This window comes from Hippocampus zosterae, chromosome 7 (genome assembly GCF_025434085.1).
Source record: "Hippocampus zosterae strain Florida chromosome 7, ASM2543408v3, whole genome shotgun sequence".
Lineage (NCBI taxonomy): Eukaryota > Metazoa > Chordata > Actinopteri > Syngnathiformes > Syngnathidae > Hippocampus > Hippocampus zosterae.
The window spans coordinates 23,030,005-23,057,167 of record NC_067457.1 but is presented as its reverse complement, the minus strand read 5'-3'; the positions used below and the strand labels follow the sequence as shown (position 1 = coordinate 23,057,167).

Here is a 27,163-nt window from a genome sequence, read left to right as displayed (position 1 = left end):
AGCAGCAGTCCCCGCCCCCTTTCAGCTAAAATAGCATTGACACTATCCCCGAACATGTCCCCCTCCGCCTCCCACCCCTCAGTTTGCTTCTACACTTTGACCGCAAACCTCGTTCAGGGTCCGTTCGGATCAATCATTCACCAGAAAGAAAGAACAGCAGTAGCACCTGTTTTCACTCTGACCAGTGCTGCCATGAGCCCGTGGTCGGACCTCCATATCTGGCCGGCTTGAATTCGTTAACTGGTGTGAGGCCACCACCGCGGGACTCGATGCTGTTCTGGCAGCCCTGCACCGAGAACTTCCGCGCGCTGCTGCAGCAGCGACACGACGGAAGTCACCGACGGTAAGATCCCATATTCAATTTGCCCTTTAAAAAAAATGTCACGTTTCCATCATACTCGCTGAAATTTAGGGGGTGGGGTGTTAAAACACACATGGACGAGCCCGGCTGTCGACTTGTTGTTCTCGCTTGAAAGAATGAATTAGTTTATGACAGAAATCCCTCTCTAATATGCTGCGCTGTCAACTTTGCAAGTGTTGTCGCTCGGAAAGGGGGCGGGTCGCGATTAATGACAAAAGCACGGACGTCTTTGATTGGCTGAGCAACCACAGCAGAAGAACGTCGATTGTCTGGCTGGCCACTCCTAGCCGAGGCTGAAGCTGAGCCTAGCAAGGATTCCACGGAGGAACAGCGGGGGCAGCACTTCACAGTGCGGTTCCGCAGAGCGAGCGATGGGGAAGACGCTGGAGGGGCCATGTTGATGCCCGGTTGTATGTCCCTTCGGGTTTGGCTCAAGGACCGCGGCGGCGAGGAGAGAACTGCGAGCCAGCCTGCTGATTGGAGCGACCGGGGGCGGTGCTACTAGCACCCCGGACAACAGAGTCAAACGCTGCGGGAAGTTGGTGCTAGTTAGCCCCGCTAGGTAGCAGCAAGGTGTGCGGGGGAATAAGTCGCAAATATATTTCCCCTTTCCCGGTTGGTTTCCATCACTTAAGACTCTTTGTGCCGAGTGTGGCGGTGAAAAAAAAGCAAGACGAGTCCGGGAGGAGAAAGCCTCTCCTGAAGCTAGCTAGTCTAGCCATCGTTAGCATGTGAGCTTCGCCGTCCTCTCCTTCTTCGTCCGTGTCACGACCGTCACTTTGGGGCTGTAAACTTCACACTGTGGCGGCCCCGAATGAGCACTTTGTTGCGCCGCACCCGAGAGCTAATGTAGTCCCCCCTCACCTAAAAGTGGAGAGTTATGGCGACAAGTTGCATCTCGGTTGGATTCGCTTGGCTAGCCAGCTAGGCTAGGACAAGTTTCCCTCGTCGAGAGAGAAAGAGGCCGGGCGGACTTCCTCCTCGTCTCTTCCATCCCCTCGTCGTCCTCACGTCCCCCGGTCCTCATCTTCGCCCCCCACTAGAAGCAGCAAGCTGGCGGCCCCCCAAGTGGAAGCCGAGGACAAGGAGCTAGGCCCTATGGCCTGGGTGCTCAAGATCGACGACGCAACAATCGAGTCGGGGCTGGTGCACGATTTCGACGCCAGCCTCTCGGGCATCGGCCAGGAGCTGGGGGCGGCAGCCTACAGCATGAGGTTAGACCTCCAACCGACCGGGACACGGTGGACATTTAAGTCTCCATCCACCATATTCTTCTTAATATACTTGTTGTCCTTAACAAAAGTACCACTGTGGCTTACTAGTAACGCATGCCTCCCTCTACTAGTTCCACTTTTGGCCTACTTGTATAGAATTAGACCTTACTGCGATGCACTAGTTCGAGTTTCCAACTACTAGACGTGTCACACACAGGTAGCTTCTGTAACGCTGTATCAGCATTTATTCGATACCCGTTTCCCGTACAGTCTTTGTCATCGGTTGAAAGCCAATTCAGTGCAACAATAGTAGAACAAATGTACCGTTACCCCTCCCCCCCACACACACATAATATGACATTTTTGACCATTACTAAGAAAACTAGGTTACTAGTGCAGCAGAAGTACTTGTGGGCAATATGGTGCGTCAAATAGGATCCAGGAGACTTCTCTTGAATATGACTAATGTTTGGTCACAGTCGTTGACTAGCAAGGTTTAATTGCGCACTAGCAGGCCAACCATGGCACAAGTGGTGAATCAAAAGGTTACTAGTAAGATGGTTGTTCTGCACGGGCACAATAGATATTCTGTTATTGTGCTGAATTCTCCAAGTGAATGCACAGTGTGTACTCGTACTTGGATATGGAAAGCCGTTTTGAGTATTTATTCAACATCTTTAATATTCAGCTTAAGATCAATAAACTTGTACGGTCTTTGTCATCACTCGTTGCTATCTGCATGCCACCAGCAGAAGTCAAACAAACGCTAGATGCAAACTAGTCAGATTTTATGATGACACTAGTCACTAGTTGCATACAGTTGTCAATAGAGCTGTGCGATGTGGCTGAAATTCAATAGCCATTTTTTTAAAAAGAAAAATATATATCAATCAAAAGGAAGTGTTTTTTTTTAATAATCAGAACTAACCGACATCCATCAACATTAACAAAGTCATCAAAAAATTAAATTCGTGTTGCACCGCAACTGCGCTTGAATGATAGACACTACTCATCCCCGCACATGATGACGGTTGTGTATGCATTGTGCATTACATGGCGATGGACGTGTGGACTCACAGCGATTATGGACTACGCCTGCATCGCATTTTGAGGGTCCCCATACAACGTTGTATGACTTTTTACAAATCCGCCCAAAAAACAAAACCGGTGACAGATAAAGACTGGTATCCTATCCATTGGTAATTTTGAAATTCCGAATATGGTCACGTAATGTTTGTAAAAGACAACATATGTCTACCGTCGGTAGATATTTGACCGCGAACACGGAAGTGGATTTCTTGCATGCGTGCCGTCTCGGCGGCAGCGGCTGCGTGTCCCTCCTCACTCTCACCCTCTAGCTTGATGATTGACATCTGCTAGTTTTAACTGTCAATCACTGCCAAACTCGGAAGGAGAATTGTTTTTGGTTGAACTGAAATGTACAACGCAACACAACTGTGGCAAAGTCACATGACTGATGTTGTCCTCGTTTTGATTTGAATATCTTGAATGTTCATATTTCAATTCCTAGACGATGAAGACATTTCGGCCGGCCCGAGTGGCCAACTCCTGCATGGATACGCCTCACTAGTAACATTTACTGACTTTAATCGTGCTACTGCATGACTATTTCTACAAATTAGCAATTAATTGCGTGCTAGTAGCTCAAAAGTGGCACTCATATTGGAGAAAAACATATCAAACCATATCAAAATTAGATTGACAAAATCGATATGTACCCTGTGATTGGCTAGCGGCCTCCTGTGTAGCTCCTTTCACGGGCACAATGAATTCATATTGAGCGTCACCGCCTGTCAATGCCAATAAAGCGGCAGCTGAAGCGTCACTAGTTCGAGTGAACGCCCCACATTGACGCGGGGAGGGAAACGTTTCAAAGCCAAAGGGTAAGCAGAGCTGCAGTGTTAGCTCAGATGACCATTAGCTTCTCATAACAATGTTCAGCTCAATCGTCGACGTGTGTTTGGCCGCCTTGTGCGACGCGCCGCAAAATTAATTTGTCGTCTGGTGGCTCGGTGATGAAAATGTTGCATCGGCGAATGACGATGCTGTGGAATTTCTTGCCGCTTGAGTTAAGTGGGATCACTCTCGCTTGGCTGGTGCACTGCATGAGAACGCGCCACTGCGTACATCTGGCCCGTTGTCGAGAAATATGCTCTTGGGGTATTTTGACAAAAGCTTGTTGTTGTTGACGTCAAGGAATTGTGATCTTGGTTGCACCGCTTCCTCGTTCCCTGAGCTCACTCTTGAGCATTCCTTCCGCCTTGACATGCCTTCATATCAGACTTGTGAGCCGACTCCTTTCATACTCTTGACAATCGGTGAACTATATATTTTGTTCGAGCCGTCTGACCCAGTACCATGAGGAGGTCCAAGGCTCCCTCCTGCATGTGTGTGTTACATTTATTTGACGCACACACACACACGTTTCCTTATCAGCTCCCCCTGCGCCATCTGCCCGCAGCTGCGTTTATCTCATCCGCGGTTGTGTTTGGCGAGCTTGTTAAGTCTGCATTTGGGTGAGGGGTCAGGACACCTCGACCCAGTCGGGTGACTCTTGAAGACGCCGCGGGTTGTCCGTGGTGCTCTGGCTGAAAACGGACAACCCGTATAATAAATACGAGATAATATGCTTGCTGAAGTGTGCACACCCTACAAGAACCGGGGATGTGGCGGTGTTCTGATTGAACCAATCACAATCAAACTCTTGTTCAATGAGTGTCGGCGCGCACCCCTCCCGGTTTTCAAGAGCCTCTGATCAACTCTCGTTACACTTGCAATGTTCTAGTAGGCTTTTCGTGACGCCCTCCGTCTCTTGTGCGTTGCAGTGATGTGCTGGCCCTGCCCATTTTCAAGCAGGAGGACTCCAGCCTCCCCCTGGAGAGCGAGAGCAAGAACCCCCCATTCCAGTATGTGCTGTGCGCCGCCACCTCGCCCGCCGTCAAGCTGCATGACGAGACGCTCACGTACCTCAACCAAGGTCCTCCCAGTTATCTTAAAACATCGATCGGCCGTGGCGTCAAACACTAGCAACTTCCTTTGAAAAAAAAAATATATATATATACTGAATATATATTTCATGTATAAAATGAAACGGGGCCGGAGAAATAAAGTTCGTAGTTGGTGTTTTGCGGCCGTCTTGCAGGTCAGTCTTACGAGGTGCGCATGTTGGACAACAGGAAGCCCGGCGAGATGCCAGAACTCACCAACAAGATGGTGAAAGTAAGGACACGCACCGTCACACGGGTTCGGTAGTCATTTGTATGACACGGTGTGTGTGTGTGTGTGTGTGAGTGTAGAGCACAGTGCGCGTCGTGTTCCACGACCGGCGGCTTCAGTACACGGAACACCAGCAGTTGGAGGGATGGAAGTGGAATCGGCCCGGCGACCGTTTACTGGATATCGGTAACCCACGCGCCGCCGCAAAAGCGTCAAGTCTCGTGTGAGCGAGCGTATTTGGTTGTTCTGAGAAGTGTGTGTGTGTGTGTGTAGATATTCCCATGTCAGTGGGCATCGTGGAGCCCAAGACACACCCCTCCCAGCTCAATGCAGCGGAGTTCCTGTGGGACTTGAACAAGAGAGCGTCCGTCTTCGTCCAGGTAAAGCGGTTGGCCATCAGGGAGTTTGTCGAAACATACATTTTGCCAAAGGTAGGCGATTACAAACATGTTCCCGGTTTGTTTGTCATTCATCAGTGGATTGAAAAAAAAAATAATAATTTTAATAAATCGATGCACGATTCAGATTGAGTAAAAATTTTCATGTAAATGTTTGTTTTTTAATTACATTGCAGTAAATTGTGATTATCATTTAGTTTGATTTAAAAAAAAAAATAAATACATTTAAGACATTTATAATTATTATTATCATCATGATTATTATTTTTTTTTTTTTTTTTACATTTGGTCACATTCATAATTTTATATCTTGGGGGATTTCCGCAAAAAGTAACTTCATGATTCGTTGAGTAATTTATCATTGGTTAACAATTTACTTATCTTTAGTCATCTAAATATTTATTTTGTGTATTTGCATAATTCTATTAGTTTTTTTTTTTTTTTTTAGTTACTCGACTTATTTTTGAACAAACTTTTCACCCCACATTTATTCATAATATATTTAAATACTTGTTTGAAATGATGGAATGAAGATCTGTTTTGACGAATGACCTTGATTCACCCGTTGTGTTGTTTTTCCGGTTTGTCTCCGCCTCTGGCCTGGCGCGCAGGTTCACTGCATCAGCACCGAGTTCACGCCGCGCAAACACGGCGGCGAGAAGGGCGTCCCCTTCCGGATCCAGATCGACACGTTTGCGCCGGGGGACGCCGGCGACTACGCAGAGCACTTGCACTCCGCCTCCTGCCAAATCAAAGTCTTTAAGGTATTCGCTACTCACTCCTGGGCTGGATTTTTTTTTGGGGGGCGGCGCTACAGCCTAAAATGCGGAAAATCCTGAAAGCTGTGATATTTTTGGGGGTTTGAAGAACTCCAGTACATAAGGTAGCTCTGGATAAAAATCAAATAAAACAACACCTTTTATTAATATTTTGGTACGAGTAACTTTTTGTCATCTTTGTTTTCAGCAAATAAATGCCCTAAAAGACATTTTTTGTATTTGGGAGCCAGAAGTTCATTAGTTTCGATAATAAATCATTTTACTCGGACATATACCAAAGCCAATGGTAAATAGCAAAATCTGAAATATTCTGAATTTTTCTAGTCTCGTAGTTTAGCTGCACTGTGGATATCAAGTTAACTCATTCACTCCCAAAGACGGTTTTAAACGTCTTTTCAGACTTGGTCCAGAATTGGCTGGTACTGAATGAGTTAAAGTGCCAGGTTTTTATGATTTAAAAAAAAAAAAAGAGACAGAGGGAGATGACGATCAATCAAATTTTCGCCCACTGTTGATGTAACCCCAAACTTTTTTACAATTAGCATTTGAAACCCCACTTGAGCAGCTGAAGTTTATTGGGGGTTACTTAGAGGCGCTAAAATGGTGGCAGATGTGAGCTGATTCATGTAATATGAGTTTGGATGCAATGCGATAAATTAGATTTTTTTAAATGTTTATTTTATTTTGGGGGGGGGGCAGTTGAGCTGTACATGTTGCAGCTCTTGTTTTCATTGTCATTTAAATCGCAAAACGTCATTGGCGATGCGTTGCGCATTGCTGGAATAAAAAATTGTCACTCCCTTACCGGAAGAATTATATACATAGCGTGATAGATCGGCTTTTATTGGCGTTGATCCGCATTAGTTTGTCCCCCCCCCCCCCCCCTTTTTTTTTTTAAAGCCAAAAGGTGCGGATCGTAAGCAGAAGACCGATCGCGAGAAGATGGAGAAACGTAGCGCTCAGGAGAAGGAGAAGTACCAGCCTTCTTACGATACCACTATCCTTTCCGAGGTCAGTTCTGTTTGGGTCGCACAGCAGCGCCTTGCGTCAGTCGCCCAGCTGCTCCCTCACTTCTCGCGTGTCCGTCAAGCAGACGAGACTGGAGCCCATCATCGAGGAAGCAGGCGACCACGAGCTGAAGAAATCCAGCAAGCGGACGCTTCCGGCTGACTGCGGCGACTCCTTGGCCAAGAGAGGCAGCGTGAGTCAAATTTGGATTTCAACATGATTTTTGAAAGTCTTCAGAAAACATTGGTTGGGTGGGGGGGTTGTGCATGCACATATGTGCTTTTATTGTTATTGTGACCATTTAATGAAAAATGACTTCAGGAATGATGCAAATGTAGTTTGTATGATAGCAAGCTGATTTTGTCATCTGTGGGGGTTTTTCCCCCCCTTAAATGAATGACAATTGAAGACATTGTTTATGTTTTATTATACTTGGTAATTTTATTTTGTAAGTATATTAAATAGTCAATACTTTTGTTGTGCCTAAATATTTTGGTTATTTTTTAGAATAGATTTTTGTTTCTTTGGGGATCTTGTTTTCTCATCGCATGTGAAAAGTTTGCATTGTTTATTTTATTGTGAATATAATTTTCTGTTTATACATAATACAAGTGACATTTCCTAATTTTCATCCATTGATACTTTTTCATGTATTTATTTTTTTTTAAAATATTAACTAAATAATCATACATTAATTTAAATATTGCACAAATTTCCAGTCAAATTTATTGACTAGTTTGGCTTGCTTCGAAAACCGCATCCAGCAAATCCCTGTAAAAAAAAAATAAATTCAAGTATGATTGTGATGTGGGATTTTGATCAATTCGGAGGGAGAAAAAAGAACTCCACAAAAAATTATATTAATATAATTTGGATTTTAATCAGTATTATATTTTGTATGAATTTTAGCCTGACTGTAAAGTTGAACGTGGTGCTCGTGTACAGTGCACGTGATTTTCATCGGCGCTCCCGTGAATGTTGTTTTTTGTCAGTGTTCGCCGTGGCCGGACAGCGCCTACGTGGCCCCCAACCAGGCAGCTACTCCCTCCTTCACGTCCACGCCTCTCTCCACCTACACCACCTCTACCACCTCCACCACCACAACCACAACCTCCTCGTTACCGGACAGGTATGGAGCCCGCGTCGCCGCCATCTTTTAACGATTGACTGACTCCGTGTCTCCCTCTCGACAGCGACTCGTCCTCCCCCAATCACCAGGCGGAACCCAGCGGCTATGCCACTGCAGAGGTTTGACTAAGTGGACAACTGGAGTGTGTGTGTGTGTGCGCGTATGTGTGTGCGTTGACGTTCTGTGGCGTCTCCCCCGCAGCAGTTGAGTCCCACCGCGTCCATTCAGGACACACAAAAATGGCTGCTGAAAAACCGATTCAACTCCTACACGCGAGTCTTCACTCACTTCTCAGGTAAACACAGTTAAGTTAAAGTTCGCTGTTGATGGACTGTTAAAACCAGCCAATGAACCCATAGTAATATTGTTCCGTCAAAGATAACTGATATGAAAATATTACATTTTGAGCGGCCCGGTAGTCTAGTGGTTAGCACGTCGGCTTCACAGTGCAGAAGCGGCTCGGAAGATGAATGAATGAATGAATGCACAGCCCTAACAGAAACTGTAAACAAGACCACAGACTTTGAAGCGCAATATGTGTAATGCGTGCGTGACACGGCTTCTAATAACCTAGCATCTTGAACGAAGCAAGGATGGGTCTCGCTTTCCATCCCTTGTTGCCAAGTTGTTGTTTGCCTTTTTTTCCCCATATAAGAAGCAAAAAAAAAAAAAAAATCATGATGCAATGTTAAGAAAACATGTGTAAATAGACACCGGGTCGGCACTCAATGAGATTTTCTATGGTAAATAAATGATTATTTGTTCACTTGGCTCATTTTGTTTGTTCAGGTTCTGATTTGTTAAAGCTAACCCGGGACGACCTGGTCCAGATATGTGGTCCTGCGGACGGAATCCGACTCTTCAATGCACTCAAATCAAAGTGTGTGTTCTCACCTCTCGGCGCTCGTGTGCACTTCTTTGATCTTCATTTAGGGACGGCGGTGTTTATTTTGTGTGTGTGTGTGGGTATTAAGGTCCGTGCGTCCTCGCTTGACTGTGTACGTGTGTCAGGAATCCCCTCAGCACAGCCCCCTACTGGAGAGACACGCCCCCAGCGAAAATGGCGAACAGGGCCTCTCACCCAGTTTAAATGGTAAGATACTTATATTATTCATATAGCTGTCAAATATGAGCTAAACGGAATATCTTGCCTTCCCCCGTGACAGTGTACCACGCTTTGTACCTGGAAGAGCTGACGGCAGCCGAGCTAATCCGCAAGATGGCCAGCGTGTGCGGGCTCCCACTGGGGACCATAAACCAGGTGTACAGACAAGGACCCACCGGCATCCACATTCTGCTCAGCGACCAGGTACGCATGCTGCCTGCCTGCCTTCTGGAACCTGGAACGTCAGGGACCTATTTCATGATTTGGTCAACACTGACCCCGAGTGGCCAAATCTTGTACTGCGTCCATTTCAAATTGCCTTCTCCAAACAGATACAATTTAGTCTTTTTTTTTTTTTTCTCGAGCAAAATAGAGCACAAAGTGTACGGACGACGATTGGATATCTGTTTCTATGTTTTGTTTTGAGTCATTTATATGCGCATTGTGTTCTACATCCTGATTGGCAAAGGGACTGTAGACCAATGTCAACAGTCTCCGCCCGTCGTCTCTGTACAGCTTGCAAAATTTACATTTGCCACCAAAACAGGTTTTAGATCTTTTGTCTCATTCTATAGTACAGTATTGTATTGTCCAATAATAAAGCTGACTGCAACTGTCGTTGCTTAGGACCCCGCAATTATTTGGGTTATTGTGCCCGTTGTTGTTACATTTGAGGGTTGCATTGAGTGGCATGAAGTGGTTCACGTTGATGAGGAGTTGCGTCAGTTTGAGCAAAGAGACAAAAGCGGCAAGAGCTTTGATTTCTTCTTACTACTCCTAAATTCCCGTTGAGAAGGCGAAACGGTATGCGGCCATGACTAATGTGCGTTTAATGTCGTCGAGATGCATGTTGGAATGGTAAACATTGCGCAATTGTATATTTTTGTCATACATTGGTCAACTCGCCAAGTCTTTCAAATCTAAGAAACCCCTTAGGAGGAGTTACGCTGACTACTTCACGGATTTCGCCGATCACCGATTCTTTTTGGAACGCGATAGACGGTTCACTGTAATTACGAAGTCACTCATTTCCAATTTGAGGCACTCTTGCAAAATGCAAATTTGGTTTTTGAGGTGTGGGTGTGTGCGTTGTTCATGCATTGTTGGTAATAAACACGATATGCCGGTGTGTGCAGATGGTGTACAACTTGACGGACGAGAGCTGCTTTGTCATCAACACCGTCAAAGGTGAGGGTTTGTTTCCCCCCCCCCCCCCCCCCCCCCCCCCCAGGGGCAACATCAGCAACATTTTGAACGGCGCCGTCACTCTTTTTTTTTTTGTAGACGAGCAGGGCGAAGGACTCCACCTCATCCTGAAGTAAGGCCCAGGACCACCATCAGCCATTCTCCCCCACAACCCGACCCGAATGTCTGACTCTGCCTGTGCGTTCCTTCTCACCCATCCACCTCACCCCTCCGCTCTCGATCGAATGGACGGCCAAGAGAAGAGGCGTGTAAAAATGTTAGCATCTGACATGCGGGGGATGTGTCCGCTGTTTCATATTGAAAACACAGGAAGAGGATAAGAGGGGCTGGCTGGAGAGCTTTTTTGTTGTTGTTGTTGTTGTTTCCTTTGCTTTGCTTAGTTTTTATGCATTTTACGCAGGCCAGTATCGGATGCTGTTTTGCTCATCAACTTGATTGAGAAGCGCAAGAGAAGGGGGGAGGGTGTTGTCTTAATGTTATCGACCAGCTATGTGCTCAGCAAACTAAATGCGTGGATATACGTCGTCATTTTTCCTTTTGGGTGATCGCACTTTCTCGATCTTTCTTTCTTTCTTTTTCTCTGTTACTCGCTGCTTTGTGTTCCGGAAACATTCTTGTGTTAGACCAGCTCAATCCCAGAAAAAGGACCAAAAATACTTTTTGAGAGAGTCGGCACTTTTTTTTTTTTTGTGCGCGAGCAGCTCATCAGCGGCATCCTACAGACATCATGGCAGCTCCATGTCCATCCTCTGAATTATTATTATTTTTTTGTCTTTAGTTGGGCAACAAAGCGAGCAAGTGCAAGGTAATTAGCCTCAAAAATGTTTGGGCCACACTGACAAGAAAACACTACTAATACCTTGAGAAGGAAGTCGGGAATGTTTAATCAGTTTTTGAAAATAGGAGGGATAACAACTTTTTCATCATGATTCAGAAGTGATTTTTGGAGAATTTTTCTTTCTTTGAGAAGAAAAAGTATGAAAATTATTTTTTTAGGAAAAAGCTGGGGTGCTGTTTTATTTTCAGGAATGTCACTTTTTTAATTCTCCCCATTCTCGAAAAAAAATTGTCAAATGAGACATAAAATTTGAGTTAATTTTGAATATTTTTTTAATAACTTGACCTCCTCAACTCCACCAACACGCCTTCCTTGGAGGAAGCAGAGTCTGGGGACTCTGAGGTGGGCTCTCCTATCTCTGTGGTCGAAGTCACCGATGTGGTTATTGATTCGGATGCCTCCTGAACGCCTCCCTGGTGAGGTGTTCCGGGTATGTCCCACCGGGAGGAGACTCCGAGGATGACCCAGGACACGCTGGAGAGACTATGTCACCCAGCTGGCCTGGGAACGCCTCGGGATCCCCCGGGAGAGCTGGAAGAAGTAGCTAGGGAGAGGGGTGTCTGGGCTTACCTGCTAAAGCTACTGCCCCCGCGACCCGGCCCCGGATAACCAGTAGAAGATAGATGGATCAAAACTAACTTTTACCCAAAACACGAATTCTTCAACATTTGTTCCCCTCCGCACTCCTTCAAAATAAGACTAAAAAAAATCAACGTTTTTCCCAAGTGTAATTTTTGTCATCAAAAAGTCGTTTCCCCGCCTCAAAATATGCATACTTTTGAAAACGTTCTCAATTGAAAATCATCGGACTAAATTCGTCCAGTATACTACTTTTCTTTTCAGTGTGAGCCTCATAGTCCTTAGTACAAACAGGAAAAAAAATCACACATACTGTATAGTTTTTCGTCAAGCCTCCTAAATGAGGTGTCTGCTTCTTTAATCGCGTGAATGTGCATGTGTTTTAATTTTCCTCCCATTCTTGATTGTAGATTTGTGGCTATGACAAACATGTTGCATGTGGAAGTCGGGGGAAGACGTCAGACGTCGCCCGTCCTGTCTTGTCCTGTTCTACTTTTTTGAGATGAGACCAAGCCTGCACTGAAAACTCACAAACTGTGTGCGTGTGTTTGTGTGTAGTTGGTAGTCCATCACCCCAAACCCCCTCCTCCTCCTCCTCCAGTCTGCCACACAGCACAGTCAAAATGTTTGGAAAATAACAAGCGATAAAGGAGTCTTTGTGTGTCCAATCAAGCGAGATAACCACTCTTTATGTCCGGGCTAAACGTCAGTGATTCTGCTTGTGGTTTGCACGTGTGTGCTTTGCTGGAGATGCACACGTGCTGGTAATAAATGATTTCAGACCTGACTCGCCTCTCCTGGTGCCTTTTGAAATTTGGAGTTCATTTGTGTCAGATTTGGGGGCGGGGGTGATTATGCTGGTAACATTACAAATAAATATATCCATAAATACAATTTCATTCTTGTGAGTAGTATAGAAGGGGGGTGGATGGGAGCCGTAGGCTCTTTTTGTCTTAAAAAAAACTTTTCTATAAAAAATATGATTTTATCGTTAGAATAATGTCTTAACAAATATACATTTATCGATAGTTTTTTTTGTCTTAAAAATATGACTCATTACGTCTTTTCACAAAAACCTTTTTCTTGATAAAGTATGACTTGATTGAGATTATGAAGTTTTTCTTGCAAAAAAAATCCCTCAAAAAAGTCCAACTTCATTTGTGTAAGGTTACATTTTGCTGGAGAATGTGACTCATTCTAAAAAAAAAAGAGACTTTTCTCATGGCCTTTTCCTGATAAACGATAAATATACATTCTTTTCAAACTATTCATCATAATTCAATACTTATTTAGTAAAAGGCAATAAACAAAAAGACATTTGTTAATCAATTACCGAGATAAGCAAGCTCAGCCAAGTACAGCACTGAGCTTTCAAGTCATTTTGGTTGAAAAAAAATCCTTCGTTACTTCATATCTAAGAATAGAATTTGTTGCATTTATTTTCCTTCTTTTGTTTTGAAATAAAAGGTTGATTCAAAAACAATATTTTATTATTGTTATTTAAAAAAATAACAAAATAAAAGGCCAACCTACTGAGTCTGCGCAGCGCGAGATTTCCCATCTCTATTACGTCATTTGACAGGCCAGATCCAGGAAGTGAATCTACTGGCTTTTCGCTTGTGTTCCGTGGTCGATCGGTGGACCTTCGCTGTCCTCTCCCCGAACAAAGTTGACGCACCAAATGGCGACGTTTATTTCCGTGCCGCTGAAAAAGTCCTCGGAAGTGGACTTGGTCAAGCCCCTGTCGAAATACGTGACGTCCACTTACCCGGCGGGCGAGGAGCAGGCGGAGTACATTCGAGCCGTGGAGGAACTCAACAAGCTACGGCGGAACGCGCTAGGAAGGCCGCTGGACAAACACGAGAGCTGCCTGGAGAGCCTGCTCAGGTGAAAAACGAAGTGATCTGCAACAGAGGGAAATTGTCGTTGTTAGTAGAAGTGGAGTAGCCGCCATTTTACATTCAGTAATGTTGCCTCGCCGCACCCTGATGCGTTAGTTGCGTTATCCTTAGCTGGCTAAGCTAAAGTAGTTAGCTGGCTATTTGGGCTTGACCATCCAGTAAGTCACCCAAGCGTTGGTAGAAATAATAATTTGGGGCAGCGATAACTTTATTTACAATATTTGTTTTAGTTTGCAGTAAAACTCACGCTGATGGCGGACTTTAGCACGCTTGAATTCGATTACAATACAATACAATACATGCTGATTTATATAGCGCTTTCACAACAGCGGCAGTTGTAACAAAGCGCTTAACAAAACAGTAAACATAAATTTAAAATAATAAACACAACACACAACATAAAACACGGACAGTCGTGCAGTCCTAACAACTTTTCCGTCACACGTTTTGTTGTTTGAAGCAGTTTGAGATGAAAGAGGAGAGAATCTAAGTGTCCTTTTACCAGTGGATCAGACACGTCATGCTCAAAATGTGCACACGTCGGCTAAGTTTCAAAGTCAACAAGAAACTGTAGCATCCATTGACGAAAAAAAGAGATTGGTTCATTTCTCGTGTCCCTTGGAAATCCATTTCAATTCCAAGCGGCGACTCTCGGTTCCAAATACTCATCGGCGCTCTGTGCCGACGCTCCTCTCTTCTCATCCTCAACTTCAGCAGCCATCCATGCAGCCGCACCAACGCCGACTGTCCAACAGCGCCCACATTTCCACTGAACAAAACGGGGTTGTGAAAAATGCTACCCATTACAGGCGTAAAAAACACAAGCGCCCCACGTCTGTCCGGCACCGACAGTCAATGGCGCCGACATTGCTCCCAATCAAAATCTGTGCTGGTACAGGCGTGCTGCCGAGAAGGCGCAACCACCAAGCACAGATACTTCTTTGACGAATGTCGTGGCCAAAAAAACGCTGAAAAGGTCCACACGATGAAACAACAAACAACATGTGACAAAACAAAAACAACAAAAAAGAACAAAAGAGCAAGGCTCTCGAAGAGCACTTGCCGAAGGCTGCCTACTCAGTGAAATGCTTGCTCCTGTCATGTAACCACGACATATTAGCAAGTAGATTAATCGAGCTCACATCATTGAAAAACGCTTTAACAATACTGTCCAACTTTTTGCAAATTCGTTTTTCGTGGAAGAAAGGGTTAATCTCAAGCAATGTCGTGGCTTTATTTTTTTCAAAAATTATGTTGAGATTTTACTCGGCAGAATGGGACATTTTTTTCAAAGGATCTTCTATTTTTACCAAATATATTCAGAAGTTTTATGTATGAATAGAATATGTACAACTTTAAAATTACACTTTTTTTCTAAAAATAAAAATAATTGGGGCAATTTTCCTGATCTTTATTTTATGTATCGCTTTTTACATGCAAAAAAAAAATTATTGTGCTAACTTTATCAACTTTTTTCTTGACGAAGGGCAAACAGTGTTTTTCGTCAATTAGAAAACAAGTTAACATGACCATCTGCGATTGCCACATTTTACTTTTCAAGAACCTAAAATGTGATTTATTTTCTAATTTAGGGGGAATTTCATCGAGTGTGTTATTTAATATGTATATTTTTTCAAATTGACGATGTCAGGTTCCGACCTCTTTCCTCCAACGATCCCACCGTTGTTTCTTGTACAAAATGTTGTTTCTTGTACAAAATGTTTCTTTCTCTAAAATAAAACAGATTTAATCTAGAATTAATTATCTGTAAATATTTTACTTTTTTTCATCCTAGTATTTACTAAAAGCCCGACTTTCTCCAAACGCATTAAAAAAAATCTTTGGCGAAGTCCCCACTCCACCCCAAAAAAAGGAACCTCATTTGTCTCTTATCTTCACAATTTTCCCATACGTGTCATGCATGTCATATGACTTGAAAATCCCAAGCGATGTTGTTAGACTTCTTACCAAGCGACTGGCAGGATTCCACTGACATGACTAGTCAGGTATGTTCTATGCTTTCGGGGATTTTTTTGACTATCAGTGCCAAGATTAACTTTCTCCTAGTCTTTATTTAGTTTAGCACAGTAGCAGTATAATTATAGCTCCATTTTGCATCATCTGTAAAAGAGATTTGAGTGCGTGCGCATGTGCAAGTGCGATCAAGAGGCTGAGCAGAAAAAAGATCTTGTCGTAGCATGCTCAATTTATCTCTGGTGCAATATCTGTGTGTGAAAGAGCAACACATTGGTTCAGTGGACCTTTGCTCCTTCATGTCGCCATGGGAACAACAACAACAACCAGAGAAGGTGGGTTGGGGAGTGAGGAGCGAGACGGCAGAGCATTTGTTTAAATCACCACGGCAACCGTTGTGTGCGCTCGGGTTTTCTTGACTCAACCACGCCTCAGCTCACCTTCCAACGTTGCTTGTCTGCTTGTTTTTTTTTGTTATATCACAAATGTCTTAACATGAGTTTGCCCTGGCTGTGGCCAAGTCCCACTAATCATTGTCACAGTACTTCCTCAAATCAGATCCCCTTATGTCGACATAACACGTGTGACTAATTCATCCAGCCTAATGTTTATACAATAGACACTGATTTATTTAACTTTTTCGGTTAAAAGGTACAAGCAAGCGTATGCGAGAAGTTGAGGGTTACTCTTTAATGTTAGCAGCTAACGTTGATTGTAAGCGTAAAAGGAAACTAGTCAGCTAGCACTTAACGTTAGCAGCTACAATTTTCAGTTGGCCGTTGAATGTAAAATGAAGCTAACAAGTTGTGCTAAACGCTGGTAGTTGGCCCTTTTAGCTGCTGTTAGCTGTTGGTCATAAAATAAACTGGCCAGTGTACTTTAATTTACTAGCAAGCTAGCACTAAACATGAGCAGTTTTAAGAAATAAAACGTTGAATGTAAAATGAAGCTAACAAGTTGTGCTAAACGCTGGTAGTTAGTCCTTTTAGCTGCTGTTAGCTGTTTGTCATAAAATAAACTGGCCAGTGTACTTTAATTTACTAGCAAGCTAGCACTAAACATGAGCAGTTTTAAGAAATAAGATAACCTGTTAGCGCTTTGTTGGTAGCTAACACATTTTATTATCACAGATAAATGATAACACTGTACCCGTTATTTTAATAACAAGTAACAATACGTATAGCGGCTAGCGAGTGGCCATTTAGCTAGCTTGTGCTTAGCATTACCAGCTAACATTTAGAATTGGTTAAAGATTAAGTGAAGAGACTTATAGCAGCCAGCGCCATGTTAGCACGAGGTTTTTGTAAATCTACATCTTAAGCGCCCATTTTGAGCAGTGTCACGTGTTCCCTCTCTACAGATATTATGACCAACTATGCTCTGTGGAGCCCAAGTTCCCCTTCTGTGAAAACCAGGTAATGGATTACACAGTGCTGTTTTTTCACACGCACCCCCTCCTCCAACAATCAATGACCGTGTTTTGATTGTCCCTCTGCAGCTGTGCTTAACCTTCACGTGGAAAGATGCCTTCGATAAAGGCTCGCTGTTTGGCGGTTCCGTCAAGCTTGGTAAGCGCTTGACCAGGATGACCATTCATCTTCGACTTGCTATAAATAGATCACATGACATGGCCAAACAGATTGAACAAAATGTATTGTTGCGTTACATCTGAGCGCGAGGGTGTGTTTGTGTGTTTTATCCCTGAAATTTCAAGATGCCTATCAACGCACGCATTAGGACACAATCTTAAAACAGTGGATTAAAAAAAAAGAGAATTACCAGACCTGTATGTGTTAGTCTGCTAGCGTTAGTTTTTTGTTTGCAAACAAAATGTCAAAGCAGCTCAAAGAGCTAGATAGTTGAAGGTTTGTCATTTGAGAGGCTAAAATGTGTCCCATGTTTCGCAGCATTGGCCAGCCTGGGCTACGAGAAGACGTGCGTGCTGTTCAACGCCGCAGCGCTGGCCAGCCAGATCGCCGCCGAGCAGAATCTGGACAACGACGAGGGCCTCAAAAACGCCGCCAAATATTATCAGGTGATTTAGCATGCCGCTGACCCACCCGTATGGATGCTTTGAGTCGACTATAGTCCTAAAAAGTTGAAATAAATTCCCTGATTCATAAACGTAGTCAGATCTGCATTCAACTTTACGCGACCCTTTCTGGTTAATTCGGAGGAAGTTTGTTGAGAAGCATTTTCTACTGACACTCTTAACTGAAATCGAGTGGACACCCTCAGGTATGTTGTTTTGGAGCACATCTTGAATGTGACCGTGTTTTGTTGCGCAGCTGGCGAGCGGCGCCTTCGGCCACATCAAAGACACGGTGCTGTCGGCCCTCAACCGTGAGCCCACCATGGACATAGCTCCCGAAACGGTGGGCACCCTCAGCATCATCATGCTGGCGCAGGCCCAGGAGGTCTTCTTCCTCAAAGCCACCACGGGTAAAACAAACCATTTGATTTATTACCGCTGCTAAAATCAGAACCACGATCTTCCTGTTATCTTTAGCGTCTTACTTTTGGGAGCCATGCAGCGTTCTTAATTAGCCACCAGGGGACATTTATCATCGCAATGATCCATCTTGTGGCCCAGTTCTGTCTCCGGAGTTGTGCATGACCATATTTTCGCAACAAGATGTTGGCCGGGGGTTGTTTATTTACTCAAGTGCAGATGGGGGGAAGCATCAATTAGAAGGGATTTTATGCGCACACATGCAGTATTAAAAAAAAAAAAAACTTGTGGTCGCCTTCAGACAGGATGAAGGACGCCATCATCGCCAAGCTGTCCAATCAGGCGGCAGACTTCTACTGCGACGCCTTCAAGCAGTGTCAGTACAAAGACAACCTGCCTAAGGTATGCTGAACATGCTCAACCTGACAACCGATGACACACACGCTCAGTCATTGTGCGTGTAAAGCTCTTTTTTTGTGTATGTGCTGTTGTACCTGGCTCACGACTATGCTCGGCATTCCAACAAGCCAACATAATTACGGAGGGGCACGTTCAGCTCTTTATTCAGTTAGTTAGTTGATTGAGAGGCCGTGTTTATCTCCAAGTTTTTTTTTTGTTTTTTTTAATTAGAGGTTCATATTCATTTCCATACGATAAAACGAATGGATTTTTATCTTGCGGATTACTCATTAGGCAGGTTACAGAGGCGCTGTTTAAAGGTCCATGTTCTCTAATTGGAAAAAAAATAGAACCGCATTCATCTTGTTGAAATTACATTGGGGCATGTGAATCTTTTTTTTTTTTTTTTCAAATTAAAAGGTCACAATTTATTATTATTAAACAAACATAATTACATTGATCTATTTTTTTCTCCAAATTGTCTTTTTTAATGTCATCAGCACAGTTTTGACAAATTTGAACCTTTTTGATTTTTGTTGGACACAACAGATTTTTTTTTTTCCAAATTTATGAAATTACAAATCACTTAATCATAAAATAATATGCATTTACCTCATCTTGTCTAATATCATTAATCTATAGTAATTGATGAGAAATATAATAATTGCAGAATGCTATAAAAAAAGTTATTCTAAAATGATGAATGTCTATGAATCATGTATGAAATAAAATAGAATGACACTGGTTGTGGGACTGTCCACATGTGGCCTCTTGTTTTTTTTCCCCCCACTCTTGGGCTCCTACTCCTTCTCTTCTTCTTACTCCTCTGATTGGTTGGTTCACGTTGATGACATCATCAGGCAAAGTTTATCATTCTTTGTGGAGCTTCGAAATTGTGTCTTCGAAACCCCACCGGTCACAACTCTAGACACACTTGAAAAACGTCTTCATTATTGTGATTAGCTTCATGAGGGTCAAAAGATTCGGAACAATACGATGCTGTCCAACCATAATAATGAAACATGTTTATTTAAGACCTGCGGTGCATCTGAAATTAGCTTTGGAAAAGCACACTGGCGGCATGTGTGCGTTTGGTTAACTTTTGGGTGAGGTTTTGGCACCTCCTGCTGAAGGGTTAACCACTCACAGCCTCTTCTGTTTTCTCTCCCGTTGTCTTCCTTTTCTTTCTGCATCTCCTGTGGTGGTGGCGTGTTAACCCCCCCTCCTTTTTTTTTCCTTGCTGTTTTTATTTTGCACCCCCTTGGCTGCTTTTGCTGTTGTCGTTGTCGGAATGCCTTGGTAACCGTGCATGTGTGTGTGCATTTGTGTGCCTCCCACTCTGTGGTTGCCTTCTCCCTGGTCAGTATTTTTACTTTCAGGAAGTGTTGCCGGTGCTTGCGGCCAAGCACTGCATCATGCAGGCCAATGCCGAGCTCCACCAGAGCGTCCTTGCGAAGCACAAGAAGCAGTTTGGCGAGGAAATCGCTCGCCTGCAGGTAGGTGGTGCGCAGGCAAAAAAAAAAAAGAACAGTGCAAAGGAAGTTTCTCACGCCTTCCATGCGTTCAGCGTGCGGCCGATCTGGTGAAGACGGTTGCGTCGCGCTACGACGAGTACGTGAGCGTCAAGGACCTGACCGAGAAGATCAACCGATCGCTCACCGCTGCCAAGAAGGACAACGACTTCATCTACCACGACCGTGTGCCTGAGATCAAGGATCTGGAGCCCATCGGCAAGGCCACTTTGGTTAAGGCAACCGCCATCACGCCGCCGCTCAGCCAAAAGTTTTCAGGTATGACACACACACAATACCAGGGTTCCCGCGGGTCCTTAAAGTTCATAAAAATCCATAAAAAGTTGTATTGAGTTGAATCTTTATTGTCACATGTGCTGTATGCATGTGTTATATCCAGCACAGTTATGCTCTTAATTGTCCGTAATTTTCAGGGAAAGCTTCTAAAATCAATAAAAATCGGTAAAAATTAACATGTGGTGATCATTTAATTTGTGTATGTCATTTTCCCCACCCTTCCAATGAATATTTTTTCAGGAAAAAACGCCCTTCCCCTTAAACCCCGCATGTCGCGCTACATGCCTTCTGGTTCCCGTTCTGCGTTTCCTGCCATCTCCGATCAGTTCCGATGGTGATCACTACGGGTCATTTCGGGCCAATTTGACATGCAGTATGTCAAATAAAGGGTTACCTGATTGCCCCTAAAACTTAAAGATGTGTGCCTTCTGTGGTAGCAATGATTTGAACACCAGCTCTGTGATATGTGGCTTTCTATTCATTAAATCCACCATGAACCCCCAGTTAAATGGAGAAAAGTCCTTAGAAATGGCTAAATTAGTCCTCAAAAGTCCTTAAAAGGTCCATAAATAAAAAGCAAGTGGAAGAGTGGGAACCTCTTGCAATGACGACTCTGATGGAGGCGACAACTATTATGCGAATTAGGAAGGCAAATAAGCTTCTATCATTCTAAATCTCGCTGTGCTCTCGCCAGACTTGTTTGAGAAGATGGTTCCCATGGCGGTACAGCAATCCATGAGCTCGTACGGTCAGCGCAAAGCCGAAACCGTCAACAGACTGGTGGGAACCATGCGGGAGGCCACCAACCTCTGCAACGGGTAAACGCATCTGGTCCACATTTGCCGCCACCTCGTGCTTCGCGGGTCGAGCAAATCTGACTTTGATGGCTAATGTTCCACCAGGGTTCTGGCATCCCTTAATCTGCCAGCCGCTCTGGAGGACCTCTCCGGAGACTCGGTGCCGCAGTCCATTGCCGAAAAGGCTCGCTCGGTGGTGCAGCAAGGGGGGCTGCAGAGCATCGAACAGCTTATCAAAGACTTGCCTGAGCTGCTCACCCGCAACAGGGAAATTCTGGACGAGGTGAGGAATGATAACCGTGTGCAAAAAATATTGTATTCAAATGATGCATCTCGTCTGAAAGGTCCTTTTTTTTTAAATGCTTGGGTAAAAAAAATGATCATTTTCCCCATAGAACACAATTTATGTTTCGACAACGCATCGAATATTTGGCACATTATGAAACATGTACAATGTTGAGTTTAAATAAAGCGGAATGAAGTTTCCGTAAGAGGCTGTCAGAAGCGTTGCTGAAGCGCCAGCACGGAGCGGCAACAACAAAGTGTTGGTATGGAAGCGGCCGCTTCAAATGCATGCCGGCAGCGTGACAAAGTAGCATGCGATGATGCTGTTTCTGAACAGATCGCCACGACGGCACACACACACACGCACACACAAATATTAGAAAGCCTTAATAATCCCCTAATGGCGGAAATCCCAGATCAGGATCTTCATTAAAAACTGAATCCACTGATCTTCGGGCCAAGGACTCTGCGTCCACTATCTCTGCTGCCAAACCGCCCTGTACACAAACATGCAGACAGACGGCAGGATCGACTTGAAACGCGCTTCCAAGTTTGTTGACAAACTGGGAAAAAGTCCAAAGTCGAACATTTCCCAAAAGTAGACACGACTGATGGTGTTGGGGAGGACTGAATTAAAAAAAAAAGACAAAGAGCTGAAGTGGAATCAAAAGAGAGAAAAATACGCAGCTTTGAGCCAAGTTGCTGGACAGATTTTTTTTTTGTGTTCTGTGAGTCATGAGTCCCTTTTGAAGACACCAGTGGAAATTCAGCATAAGCAGGAATCTCAATTTCCGTTAACAAATTGGTACGTGACTTTCAAGGCGCTGAAAATGCTGGATGACGAGGAGACCACAGACACTGAGCTGAGAGCCAAATTCAACCAACGCTGGAACCGGACCCCGTCTGGAGACCTGTACAAGCCCCTTCGCTCAGGTACAACCGCCACACACTTAGCTTTGGGTTTAAAAATGATGTCCAACCACAACGGGCATAAATGATCCATTAACTCATTCAGTACCAGCCAATTCTAGACCAAGTCTGAAAAGACGTTTAAAAACGTCTTTGGGAGTGAATGAGTTAATGTACTTTTTACCGAGCAGGAGGCTGAAAAACCAAAGTCGCCCCCGACAATTGAGGTCTCGGCTTTGTGTCCTAGAGGGCGGCAATTTCCGCAACATCCTGGACAAGGCGGTGCAAGCGGACCAGGTGGTGAAGGACCGCTACAACGTCCACTGTGACATGATCGCCCTGCTGTGCAAGTCCGAGAGCGAGCTGAACGCCGCGCTGCCCTCCGCCAACCCCACCAAGACCCTCCAGGGCAGCGAGGTGGTGGGCGTGCTGCGCTCGCAGCTGGCCCGGTTGGACGAGGTGAAGCGGGAGCGCGAGGCGCTGGAATCGGACATCAAGGGCGTGACCTTCGACATGTCCGCCACCTTCCTGACGGCACTGGCGAAGGACGGCGCCATTAATGAGGAACAGCTCTCCGTGGCGCAGCTGGACCAGCTGTACAGCCAGCACAACCAGAGGGTGATGGCCAACCTCCGCCAGCAGGAGGAGCTGCTGGGACAGATTCAGGTCATCAACGAACCACCACCACCACCACGTTAGATTCAGATTTGTCATAACATGTCTCAAGTAAAAAGCGGTGAAATGCAAGTTAGACAGACTAAAAGGAAACTCCTCATAAGACACACGAGTATGGTCCAGCCAATATTTTTTTTATTTTATTTTTTCCATTCCAATATTTGACAGAATAAAATTCCAGGAAGCGATTAATCGCATAATTAATCCTTGAACTGTCATAACAAAAGAAATAAACGCCACCCAGCATTTTAGTAAGACTGAAAGAAAATAAAAACACCCCCAAGACACCCAAGGAAACATTCTTGACAGCGCTAACTTTCTCTTCACAGGTTAATGGGGGTTTAGGAGGCATAAAATACATGGGCATGACATAAGAGTTGAATTAGTTGTATGAGGTCACATTGTCTCAAATCTTCTCCTTTATTTAAATGAATTGAAATGCCATTTATCTGTTCCAGCGCACCTCCCCCCTTCCCAAAAGAAAAAGTTGAAAGTCTTTAATATAAATACAATTAATCTGTTTGTCCATTATGATAATTCAGTGGGCCGATAAAGGTTTCCTTTATGAGTTAGCTTTAAGCTAGCGAATTTCGTCAAGGTCCATCAAAGTTAGAACTGGAAGTGGCAAAAAGCCTTTTTGAAAAAAAAATATTGTTGACATTCTCTGCCAAACTGCTGCTTGCTGTGAAGTTTGTAGAAATTTGCGCGACACGACCAAAGGCAAAAGTTTTTTTTTTTTAATAATTCAAGTGACTACTTGAAAGTTGAGGTTCGGCTATACGCACCACTTGTAACGGTGACTGCTCGTCTTTGAGCATCGCTGTGATTTTTGAAGCGCGGCGGCATTAAATCAGCCATAATAAACGTCGGCTCCGATCTCACCGTTTGTCAGGGAGTCGGTAGGGCGTGAAACGAGATGCGTGAAAAGGTGACTTTGCCACCTATCCTATTTCTTTCTTTTTTCTTTTTTTTTTTTTAGACGTCACATCAGGAGTTTAGCAACCTGAAGCAGTCCAACACGGAGGCCAACCAGCGAGAGGAGGTCCTCAAGAAGCTGGCCTCTGCCCACGACAGTTACATGCAGATCAGCAACAACCTCTCCGAAGGCACCAAGGTTCCCTCCCGTCCGTCCGTCCGTCCTGCCGTGTCGGGTGGCGGCACCGGCGCTCACGTCCGTTTTGTGTCACCCGCTTCCTCGCAGTTTTACAACGACCTGACCGAGATCCTACTCAAGTTCCAGAACAAATGCTGCGACATCGTCTTTGCTCGCAAGACGGAACGGGATGAGCTCCTCAAGTGAGTCACTCAACCCGTGGAGGTGGTCCTTGTCTGGTTTTTGATGGGTGTTAAATTATTTATTTTTCTCTTGATTTATTATTATTTTTTAGAGAGCTGCAGCAGAGTATTGCTCGTGAGCCCAGCGCCCCCAACTTCAACGTCCCCGCTTACCAGAGCCAACCCCCAGCCCCCGTCGGTGGCCCGACCCCCGCTCCGAGGACCATATTTGTAAGCTTGCGCCTCGTCGGGCCTGCATGTTTCCTCAAACATCAGCCCACGCCATGAAATGTCACAATTGTGTGTGTGTGTGTGTGTGTGTGCGCACTACTATTAACTCATTCACTCCCAAAGACGTTTTTAAACGTCTTTTTAGACTTGGTCCAGAATTGGCTGGTACTGAATGAGTTAAACACATCCGAGGGGAAAAAAATATATATGGATGACCTTTAACCTAACCAGTTTTGGGTGAGGGGAACTATACGTCAAGCCACAGAACCCCTTCGCCATCCTAATTGAGCTTTTTGTAGGAAACACCCTCCAAAAACAAAGCTACCTAAATAAAAGCATTTTTGCCTTCTTTGCCCAAGGCCTTTGAACTTTGACACGTATCCCCTTTAACTTCCCAACTGACTTGGCGCACTCCCGTTTCCTTCGGCACGCCCTGCAAAAAAAATGTACATCTTCACCGAAATTCCGCTTATCCTACTGCAAGCTGATCATTGTCATTTACATCAAATCTTTTTCCCGAATGTTTTATTTTAGCCATGCACCTCCTTGTGTAACTTGACTTTGCGTACCCCCCACACTTCAGCACACAACCCAAAATAAAAGTCTGAACATATTACAATGTAAATCCTTTTTTTTATTTTATTTTTTTTTGTTTAAGGGACTTGCTAAGATTTATAATTTTTTACCTTTTGGAAGGAAAAAAAAACATCAAAATGTCAAAGACTTGATACGCCTCCTCTTCTCCATGCCCTGCCTGGAGAAGAGAAAAAAGAGTAATTAAAAAATAAAATTGAAGCCCCTGTCCCTCACTCGTCTTTGTCCTTGCAGAACCAGCCCCCGCCGCAGACCCCCCAGCAGACCCAAGCCAAATCCCAGCCCCCTGCTCGGCCTCCCCCACCTGTTTTGATTCCGCAGACCGCACCAACCGCTACACCCGCCGCCGGCACTTCCACCAACAACCCACCACCCATGGCGCCGCCCTCCACGGCGCAGGGACCCCCTTACCCCACCTACCAGGGGTACCCACAGTGAGTTCCGTACTGAACGCATGTGTACCCCCCCCCCCTTTTGTTTTTTTTTTTTTGTATAAGCCTAACGATGCTGTGTCCTCGCAGGTACTTCCAGATGCCGATGGGCTACAACCCATACGCCTACGGCCAGTACAACGTGCCCTACATGCCCTACCAGGCTGCCCCAGGTCAGGCGGGCTACCCGGCGGCACCCCCGGCCACGCAGGGCTACCCCGGCTACCCCCAGCAGCCCTCTCAGCAACCCTCGCAGCAGCAGAACTACTACCCTCAGCAGTAAAGCACCACCCCCACAACATAGACCCCTCCCCCTTAACACTTTTTCTCCTTTTTTTCAGGAAGTTTGATACATTGTTTTCTTTCCTCTGGGATCTCGGAAACACTTTTTCTCCTTACTTTAGTTGACACACTAACACAAAATGTCCGCCATCCCTGACTGGTCTGCACTGGAGGACTCCCCAGCGGGTGTATGGGGGCTGTGTAACCCCCCCCCACCACCACCACCAAAAAAAAAAAAAAACTCTTACCCTCTTTATCAGCTAGCCTATTTTTGTAATTAATCTGTTGCCACCTCGCAGATATACACACAAACGGGTTCTCTTTTTTCCTCTCTCTTTAACGTCCCTCCTCTCAAACATAGGCAACATGGCTGTTAGCTCGGAACCACACCACGTCACAATCGCAAGCTGTACAACCCGAGCGACGTGCTCTATTATTATTAAATATGAATATATGTATAAAACAATATGACTGGGTAACCCCTAGGAAAGTCCTTGTCTTCTTTGCAGTGCAGGTGCAGGGTTTACCCGTCGAAAAAGATGATTTAGTTTCAAATGTGATTTTATAGAGGCCTTTTTTAAAATTAGTTGATTCTAATTAAATTACCTTTTTTTATGTCCACTTTTTTACATACGTTTTTTTTCCTTAAAATAAAAAACTTATTTTCCTTAAAAAAAAAATGTGGCTAGAAAGTCTAAAGCGACCACACGGTGGCAGGGCCACCAATGACAGTAATTGGTCAACCCCCCATGGCCCTCTGAGTGCCTAGTAGGGGGGGTGGCAGACCTCCATGTTTAAATGACATGCAGATTGCGTTCCTGTGAGGTCTCCGTCTCAATCACGTCACTTTCCCCGCCACGGGTGATGCTCGCTTATTAAATTGCTGTCAAGAACGGCTAATGAAGGTGTGTTATCTACGAGAGCGCGGACCCATGCGTGTTTGTGTGAGAGCGACTGTGTGTATGTCCTTTTGAATGACTGTGAGAGAGCTTTTAAGAGGGTGCGTGTGTGTGTGCATGAGAGAGTGGGTGCATGGGTGAGTGTGTGAGACTGTTTGAGAGAAGGGCCTATGTGCGAGTACGCCTGTCACGATAATTACGATATCGACTTGTCTTCGATGTGGTGGTGGGGGGGGGGGGTGAAATAGATGCGATATTTTGGACTCCATACATGGTTTGTGATTTGCATACGTGTTTGTTTACATACGTCATCGTCGTCATTCACCAACACCACTCCCTGTCCCCCTGCTGGGTGCGCGCTGCGACATTTTGAGTGAATGTGAGAGTGACAATGAAA

General features: G+C 44.7%; 2 protein-coding genes across 9 annotated transcripts; both read left to right on the top strand.

The window, feature by feature from the left end:
* The first annotated feature begins 75 nt into the window (after positions 1 to 75).
* On the top strand, positions 76 to 12,641 carry ubp1 (upstream binding protein 1). 7 transcript variants are annotated; one of them, XM_052070926.1, is made up of 16 exons: positions 76 to 343; positions 4,422 to 4,573; positions 4,739 to 4,815; positions 4,893 to 4,998; positions 5,086 to 5,192; positions 5,822 to 5,974; positions 6,890 to 7,000; positions 7,083 to 7,190; positions 7,990 to 8,126; positions 8,191 to 8,245; positions 8,328 to 8,421; positions 8,916 to 9,006; positions 9,101 to 9,219; positions 9,293 to 9,435; positions 10,368 to 10,419; positions 10,516 to 12,641. In XM_052070926.1, the coding sequence occupies exons 1-16, from the start codon at positions 270 to 272 to the stop codon at positions 10,551 to 10,553; spliced, it is 1,617 nt and encodes a 538-aa protein (XP_051926886.1). In that variant the 5' UTR covers positions 76 to 269; the 3' UTR covers positions 10,554 to 12,641. The 7 variants fall into 7 exon arrangements, with proteins under 7 accessions (XP_051926886.1, XP_051926891.1, XP_051926888.1 ...); XM_052070931.1 differs by having other exon boundaries at positions 77 to 343; positions 4,422 to 4,502; XM_052070928.1 differs by having other exon boundaries at positions 79 to 343; positions 4,714 to 4,815.
* Positions 12,642 to 13,411: 770 nt separating this feature from the next.
* On the top strand, positions 13,412 to 26,088 carry pdcd6ip (programmed cell death 6 interacting protein). Of its 2 annotated transcripts, none has more exons than XM_052070918.1 (17): positions 13,412 to 13,741; positions 17,090 to 17,144; positions 17,228 to 17,297; positions 17,637 to 17,764; positions 18,018 to 18,171; positions 18,483 to 18,583; positions 19,960 to 20,076; positions 20,148 to 20,370; positions 21,083 to 21,206; positions 21,291 to 21,468; positions 22,292 to 22,403; positions 22,627 to 23,045; positions 24,034 to 24,168; positions 24,256 to 24,350; positions 24,443 to 24,560; positions 25,389 to 25,588; positions 25,676 to 26,088. In XM_052070918.1, exons 1-17 carry the CDS (start codon positions 13,536 to 13,538, stop codon positions 25,866 to 25,868), a joined length of 2,628 nt encoding a protein of 875 aa, XP_051926878.1. In that variant the 5' UTR covers positions 13,412 to 13,535; the 3' UTR covers positions 25,869 to 26,088. The 2 variants fall into 2 exon arrangements, with proteins under 2 accessions (XP_051926878.1, XP_051926877.1); XM_052070917.1 differs by having other exon boundaries at positions 19,945 to 20,076.
* Positions 26,089 to 27,163: the final 1,075 nt, after the last annotated feature.